Below are 8302 nucleotides of genomic sequence, written 5' to 3'. Positions count from 1 at the left end.
AATAATTATTTATAAAAACTATTTCATTGTAAATTATACTGGATAGTTGTTCATCATTTGAGATGAAACTATATACGTCCCAGTAAATGTATACTTGGCAATGAAATATTAGCATTGTTAAAAATCAAAATCAATTCAAATGAAAAGTATTTTATAACAAAAAATAAAGGACATTATCAAAGAAAATTCATATATAATTAGCAAAACAATTTCATTATCAAAGAAAATTCATATATAATTAGCAAAATAAATTATTTCACCACAAAAATTATGCGACAAAAATTTATAATGAAAATTTATTCATTGACAAATAGTCAATATTTTGCAACAAAATATTATAAATAACCAATAAATACATATTTGGTTATAAACTATTATCGTCTTCAAACATTAAAATTTACCAATAATATAAGATATTAGCGAGGAAACTATTTCATCACCAAAATATTCCCAGATATTTTTTTTTATCTGTAAATATGTATTTGGTGAGGATTGTAAATTCATTGCCAAAATTAATAAACTAGTGACAATAATATATGGTAGCTAAATATTTCAATATTAGCCATGACAATTTGTTTTGCTGGAAAAAATCTTAAATTGTCATCCAAAAAAATTCCACCTTAAAGTGGGTGCGAGTATTTGGTGCTATACTTTTGGTAACAAACTTTAACAATAAAATATTACTCAGGAGATATTTCACGATTAATGATATATTATATTGACAAATGTTATTTATTAGTAATAAACTATATTTCTTAATTAAATACTTTGTATCTAATTGACTATTTTGTTGTAGTAGTGTAATTCTCAAACCTACTCTCTCCCTACACTATAAAAGAATTTATCTTTTTCGATGCTTTATATTGCATATACCGATGCTCATAAGCATTGGAAAAATGTCGACAATGTCAGAGTAGAAAATTTTTTTTGCCTACTCTCAAAATTCTTGTTGGCAAACCACCACTGCAAGCAATCATTTATTTTAAGATAACAAGGCATGTGAAAGAAGGAAAAGATAGGCGCGCGCGCGCACATGAAGAAGAGGAGGAGGAGGAGAACAAGTGAGAAGAAGGGAGAGGAGGGAGGAGGAGAAAAATATCTCAGGCAGAGAGAGAGCTCGAATATCGGAGGTTGAGATCAATCAGTCAGTCGGCGCCGAAGAGGAAGGAGGAGGAGAAAGATACCATGATCGGAAGTTGGGGTTGGTCGGTCGGCGTCGGAGAGGAGAAAATAGGGCTAGGGCTAGTCAGCACCGAAGAGGAGAAAATGGGGCTAGTCAACAATCAGAAATTGGGGTCGGTCGGTCGGCATCGGAGAGGATGAAAAGGGGGCTGGGGCAAAATGAGGATTGGAAGGTCGAGCGCTGGGGTTTTGTTTGGTCGAAGAGTTAGCCAACGACGATGCTTATAAGCATCGTCTTAGGCTAGCTGACACTGGCGACACTTAAAAGTGTCGTCCTAGGCCCAACTTCCTACCTTCGACGATGCCTGAAAGCGTCATTTTAGATGGGGGCCTCTGACGACGCTTTCAAGCGTCGTTTGCTCTTTCATGCTTGCCGACACTACTTTAAAGCGTTAGCAAATTTTAGCGTCGGAGCCAAAATTACCGATGCCTCTACCTAACATCAGCAGGCATAAGTTGGCTTTGTCCGACTTTGCTGTAGTGCTATATCTCTCTCGGACGAAAATGCCACTTTTTTGGATTCGAATCCAAAACCTATGCAGTGAATGCCCCAAGGAGGATTCGCCATTCTCTTTATTAGTGCTGAGCATGTCTAGTGCATATAAAGGAAAGGATAAATGGCGTTGAACGTATAAAAGGAAGCAACAACGGCTTTGATGTTTCCCAGAATAAGCACACCCACTTGTAATTAGTACAATACTCCTGTTTCTCTCCCTCAAGTTAAATTAATTATGATGTATAACGTTAGTGTAATATGATTACGTAAAAGGTTTGCCGAGGTGCAAAGCACTGGGGTTATATCTTATATCAAGTGATTTATTAGAAACTATCTAATGTTGAATCTAATAATTTTAGTTATAAGAGTATATGACGAGGACACCCTCCCAGTAAGAGGTCGCTTTTGTGAGGGCTTATAATCTCCTTGTTTACTCTAATACTACTAATGAGGGCATAGCAAATGACTCAAAGCAATTATTTATCAATTTTGGATGTGCTACTACATCATATTATTTTCTGATTTTAATCCTTTTTTTTATGTCTTGTGCCATGAAATTTCATGAAAGGGTAATGAAACTAAAATTTTGAACTTTGAACATAGTTTTCTTGATTAACATTTCTCCCCTTGGATGGCACTCCTTTTCTGTTTTGATTTTTTTAAAACCTTCTCTTATTTGAAACACGAACCATTTAAGAACTCTGGAACTCAAAAACTCAAAATATTAAAGATAATAAAAGCTTGATTAATTTCGACATTGAAAACCTGCAGTGCACGTAAATCACGCTATCTATTTCCACAATTAATCCAGACTCTCTTAAGAAATCACCAGTCATGGTTAATAATATTCTCCATACATACAACCTTTCCCAACTTAGCCTTTATAAAGAGCTATGCAACCATCCATAACAAAACAGATGGCTTGGTATTAATCTCGCACAATGCATCATCATCATTATTGTGCCCAAATCCTCTATAAGTGCTAAAAATCCACATGGTATGGACACTAGAAAAGTGATCTCTACGTAACTTTAATGGTTACTATCTTATATATATGCACTACGGGAGAAGGGAGTCGGCAAGATCCTTCGACGGATTATCGGTGGAAAAGGGGGAAATGATTGGAAATAGCCATTAGGGGTGGGAAACTAGGGAAAGAAAATTTCAGAAAAGATCGAAAAGAATGGAAGAATTTTCTCGTCCGAACGATGAGAATAGTTAAAGTTCAAAATTCCTTTGGACCAATTATTATAAAATCAGTTTACAGGGACCGACCGTTAAGGTCCGATCCAGAAATGAACCTAACTTTAATGGTTACAGGGAACAAAAGACTCATGCTAACGTTGGTTAGCTTTGAACTACTAAAACCAACATACACCCGACCTAGAATGGATATAACGATGCCCAAATTATACTCCGAAGATCCTTTCCAAAGCTACTGTGCGTCAGTGCAATCCACAACAGGCTTCGTAGTTCTTGCACGTACGGATCATGATCTCTTTCCAATTTACCGTTGGACATCTTATTCAGATCGAACTTTAATGCTGAGTACGCCAAACACAGCTAGCTTGGTCCACTACCAGCCATTGCAATGAATGCGACTCTCAGAACAGGGCCTTCACATAAGAAGGAACAATGATTTGAAGTATCCAATACTTGGCTATCATATATAGCTGCCAGTCTTACCACCTCACCATGAATTCTTAACCAATAATGGGGGACCGTGGAGGCAGGAATCCCAAATATTAAAGCTCATTCACATGGCACTGCCAATGACGACGACACAATTATATTGGTGCAGCACATATTGGCAAGTTCTCCACCACACAACTTAGAGAGAGAGAGAGAGAGAGAGAGAGAGAGAGAGAGAGGCTTTCACCATGCATGCATGTTACGTACAACAGTAACAAACTAGAGCTCAGGGAAAGTACATTTTTTTTTTCCCATTGGGATGAGGCTGGAAGGTATCTCTGACCCTACTTTCCGTGCCCAACTCGGTGCTGCGTCCTTGTGCTTCCCCTAATTCTCTCTTCACCAACTTCCTTTTATTCCCGGGATGAATCCCCTACTACTTTCTTTCTACGTGAAGAAGGCTTGGCCATGCTGTTAGGCTCTGGGCCCTCGCTTCTATGGAAAGCTTGGGGATGTTTTGAGCCTCCATGCTTTGGGTTCTGGGATTGTCGTACGCTGTCATTCTGGCTTAAGAAATGGTCCCTAGACCCGGACCCAACACTCTGCAGGCAGGTCAAGGTGGTGGGGACCCGGGTGTGTACTAGTGATTAGAACAGTTACTGTGGCGTGTGCTCTTGTGGTTTGGCACGAGCATCGAGGGGCCAGGGTTAGGGTTAATCATAGTGATAATAACTGCGGGGAGATCGAAGTGTCTCTAAGTTACCATGTCTTCTTCTTTGGATGAGTGGCTCCTTCTTGTTATTTCTTTTATAATCAAGCTTATCAAAGTTGTAATCAAATGCTGTTAAATTTTGGTATAAAAGAGACAAAAATGCTCCGAAGACCCTTTTGTTTCTTCTTACACATGCTATGAAGGTAAAATAAGTAATTTATCCTAAAAAATAAATCCATTATCCACCCGCCAGTTGCATCCCTTTTTCAGTAACATGTTGGACGATACCCACAAAGTGGTCCATAGCCATAATTTCCAATGATGCTGATAGTGATGGTAATATTGCTGAAATTTATTGTTGCAACCTCCTATATAATTGTTCTATATAAAATTTGAAATAGATAGTATAATTCTTTTTCGATGAAGAGGTCATTCTTTCTTCATTGTGTTTGGCAAACCCTTTGAGTACTTAAGGTTAACTTTGATTGAAAGCTTGATAACTTGGTTGTCTCTTATACAAAAAGCAAAGATAATAAGATTGCAGATTAGCTTACTGAAGGTGTTGTTTTGTCGTAGGAGAATATCTTCTACGAACGCCCTTCATCTTCATCTACTAAGCTCTCTGATCTATTTTAAGCATACTTTATGGGTGTTCTATATATAAGAGCATCATCTTATATCTCCTTATGAATTCTCCATATTCTATTAAGCTCTCTCAACACTTGCAAGATAATTAGCTCATTGATTAGATTCTTGATGCACATGAAAAAAAAATAAAAACCATTTGATTGATAGTTAGACAATTAAATAGTGATATCCGTTAGACATGAATGATGGGCCTCAGTGACCTTAGATTTGATTTTTGAGCAACAAATCCTGGCTATTTGTTAAACAGTTCTCAGTTCCTTGGCAGCCCAAACCATGTGGCCGCCAAAAGTAAATAACTATATATCATACATCATTTGTAGCCATCCATACGAATCTTCCATGTGCTTGGCCGCTTCCTCGATGAGGCAACACTGCCCCCTGATCGTACGGACCTGAATGATTCCTGCGTCTAATCAATCACCCCATTCTCTCCCTTGGACGGTCAGAACTCGGAAGTAAAAAAAGCACGCTCCGTATCTTAGACCAAACATGAATACAGCGAGGAAGCCTCTCTGGCCGTCGCTTTTGTCCTCTTCTGATGGGCCTTCAATCTTTCCGCTTGTCGTCATCCCGCCCGTCCGATCCATCGACCACCAGCCAATCCCCCAGTGGTCCCCGCATCGTACGGTGGAGATGGGTGCACCCAACCGGTGACCCGGACTTTTAACCTAAAATATGCTTGCCCGAATTAAAAAGCCAAGATTCTCTCATATGCTTCCTGATCCCTCTTATCCCTGGTCTCCACTATTCCGAGAGAACTAATCACCCCCCCTCTGTACACGTGGACGGCCATGATCACATGCAAAGACTAACTCTGCTCCCCCCGCGGACCGTGTGTTATAGACCGAATTAATACATCCATTAAAACGAAAGCTGTTGTTATTATCTGCTAATACACCATAGTCCTTGATTGACGTGGACGGCCGGGATCAAAAGCCTAACTGCCAGCGAGGTTAAGGACCCTGAGCCGTTAATCTTTGTCTTCGCTTGAGAGTAATTATTACGTCTAACCATAACACCCGTCATAGGGTACGAACAAGTGAAATTTGCCTCAATAGTTTTTTTGACGCACCTTTCTAATTATGAATTGATTATGACGGCCGTTTGATCGCAATCGGACGAGCGATCGGCCCTTTTTTGGCGCTCACGTGGCGTTCGTGCAGGAGGAACCGAGGAAGGGAAAATGGTAACTAGGGATGGGTTGTATTTTTTGCATGAAGGAAGGATCTCCTTCCTTCTCACAAATCCACCGTTGGATCATCGACAGGTCGCGTTGAGAGCTGTGCAAGCAGTTGATGACAGGTCTGGAACGCTTTGAGATCTGCGAGGTCGGTGATGTCAACGGTGTGTTCGCGCAAAGGAAGGGGAATCCTTCTTTCGGGAGAGGTATATCATAGAACCCTCTCCCGGGAATCTAATGCGGTCGGTGGCAGTTGGGTAAATGAGGACATGGTAGAGGGCATGGTAGGAAATTCCGGCCTAGCACAATTATTACGATTCAGACCAGCTTCCTACCAATTGGACGTGGGACAAAATCACAAAACTAATTCCGGGCGCCACCGGTAGCAGCCTGTTGCCATCCCATCTCGTAGGAGCACTAACGGGTGAGGCTACCGGACACGAGGGAATCCGAGAGGCTGAGCCGGTGACTAAACGGACCAAGACCGGTGACACATCGCGCTCCACCCCTCCCAAAATCCCAACGGCCAGATCCGCCTAACGGCACCGTTCCAGGCTTCGACGTCACCGTTAACGGGGAAGAGGTGGCCGCCCACCGTAAAGTAAATCCCAGCCATCCATCCGGATCTCGTCACCGCCCCCTTCGCCTTTTTCTCCCACCGCGCGCGCGCCAGAGAGAGAGAGATGGGGAAGTACATGAGGAAGTGCAGAGGGGTTGCAGGGGAAGTAGCGGTGATGGAAGTTTCTCAGGTTGTGGGGGTGAGAACGAGGGCCCGGACCCTGGCCCTCTCCTCGGCGGCCACGGCAGCGGCAGCGGCAGTGGAAAGAGCGGGTTCGAAGCGGAGGAAGGTGGCGGGGGCCGCGCGGGTGGTCCAGAATTCCTACCTCCAGCTCCGGAGCCGGAGCCTCGTCATGACCTCGCGGGGGACACCGGCAAATTCCGGTAGCGCACGGGCGCGGTGCCCCAGCCCCGCCCCGGACCGCCTGTCTCGCTGCTCCAGCAACGCCTCCAGCGAGGTCGCCTCGGTCGAGGACCGCCAGCCGCGCCTCCGATCCGGCGATCCAGAGGTAAGCGGAACCCGAAATTCAGACGGAATTTAGCTCGTTAGGGTTTCATTTGACCAGAATTCTTCGTTCCCTTCTCTTCTTTCCAGGTTGACGACGAGTTGGAGACTTTGCCATGCCATTTCGAGCGCAGTAGAGAGACGTACTCCCCTATTTCCTTTTTTTCCCCTCTCATTTCATTGCATATTTCTTAATTTTTATCATTTAATTTGATTTTTCCAAATTTTTAGGAGGGAAACGACGCCGTTGAGCGAGCTGCGTGAAGAATCGGGCGATCTGGAATCAACGGCGGGCAAGAGGAAATCACGGAGATCGGCGACCGAGGCGGCGACGGCGGCGGCCGTAGTGATGCCACCCGTGGCGGAGATCGAGGAGTTCTTCGCGGTCGCGGAGAGAGCCAACACGGAGAATCTGCGATTCTTCGGTGACAAGTAAGTCCGTTCTCCCCTCCTCCCTCGGCGCATGCTAGTCACCAAACCTCGCCCCCGCCGCCCACCAGGCGCACGATATCTGCCCGCCGCCTTAACCTGAGCGCTGCCCTCTCTCTCGCAGGTACAACTACGACGTCGCCAACGACGTTCCGTTGGACGGCCGGTACGAGTGGCTTCGATTACAGCCATGATCACCAGAAGAAGGGGAAAAGAATAAAGAACCGGAAATTTTTATTATATCATTGTCGTTTTTCTTTTTTTTAAATTAGGGAATTAATGTACAGCACTGTAAGTTAACCACCGCCTTCTCTTCCGTTGTCCCTATCTTGCCGTTGTACGAGATATATGGAGAAGCTTCTGAACCGAAGCCCCGCTCCCTTCGTCTCGTTTCGGGTGGGGAAGAGGAACATTTTAAAAGTTGAATAAATTGTTCCGCCCTATCTTCTCCATTCTCTTTTTCCCTCCTCGACTCTTCTTTCTGCAGCTCGGAGCCGTCCGATCTTGGGCTGTTCTCGGCGGCGGCGGCGGTTGACCGGCGGTGATCAGGCTGCGGCGTCGGAGGAGAGGTAGCTCGGAAAGGTGGGGAGCAGCACGTGGTGAGCTGACCCTCATCCAATCATCTCCACGCCTTTTTTTTTTCTCTTCGTCCTTTCTGGATTAAAATATGATTTTTAAAAATCGTTGAGAGCTATTTGATTACTATATTGGGGATTGCTTTGGATCTGGTGCACATGGAGGCTTTCCGAGGGAGGCACTTCGGGCGGAGAAGGAATGTCTTAGCTTGCACGAATTTGTGGTGGTGGATGGCTGGTTGCGAGTCCACCGTGCAGGAAAGCGGTATTGATTTGAAAAAATTATCACGGAAGTAAGCTGAGATCCGGGCTTTGCGGCGGAGAGAATAACGTCGAGATTGGGGAAAAATTAGAAAGGAGAGAGAGGTGGACTTTTGGGAAAGGT

At 43.8% G+C, this 8302-nt stretch overlaps 1 protein-coding gene across 1 annotated transcript; it reads left to right on the top strand.

The window, feature by feature from the left end:
• Positions 1-6479: 6479 nt before the first annotated feature.
• Positions 6480-7797, top strand: LOC103712498 (cyclin-dependent kinase inhibitor 1-like). The gene is made up of 4 exons (XM_008799034.4): positions 6480-6917; positions 7004-7056; positions 7145-7345; positions 7467-7797. Exons 1-4 carry the CDS (start codon positions 6534-6536, stop codon positions 7534-7536), a joined length of 708 nt encoding a protein of 235 aa, XP_008797256.2. The 5' UTR covers positions 6480-6533; the 3' UTR covers positions 7537-7797.
• Positions 7798-8302: the final 505 nt, after the last annotated feature.

This window comes from Phoenix dactylifera, chromosome 15 (genome assembly GCF_009389715.1).
Source record: "Phoenix dactylifera cultivar Barhee BC4 chromosome 15, palm_55x_up_171113_PBpolish2nd_filt_p, whole genome shotgun sequence".
Classification (NCBI taxonomy): Eukaryota; Viridiplantae; Streptophyta; class Magnoliopsida; order Arecales; family Arecaceae; genus Phoenix; species Phoenix dactylifera.
This window is presented reverse-complemented; position numbering and strand designations above follow the sequence as displayed.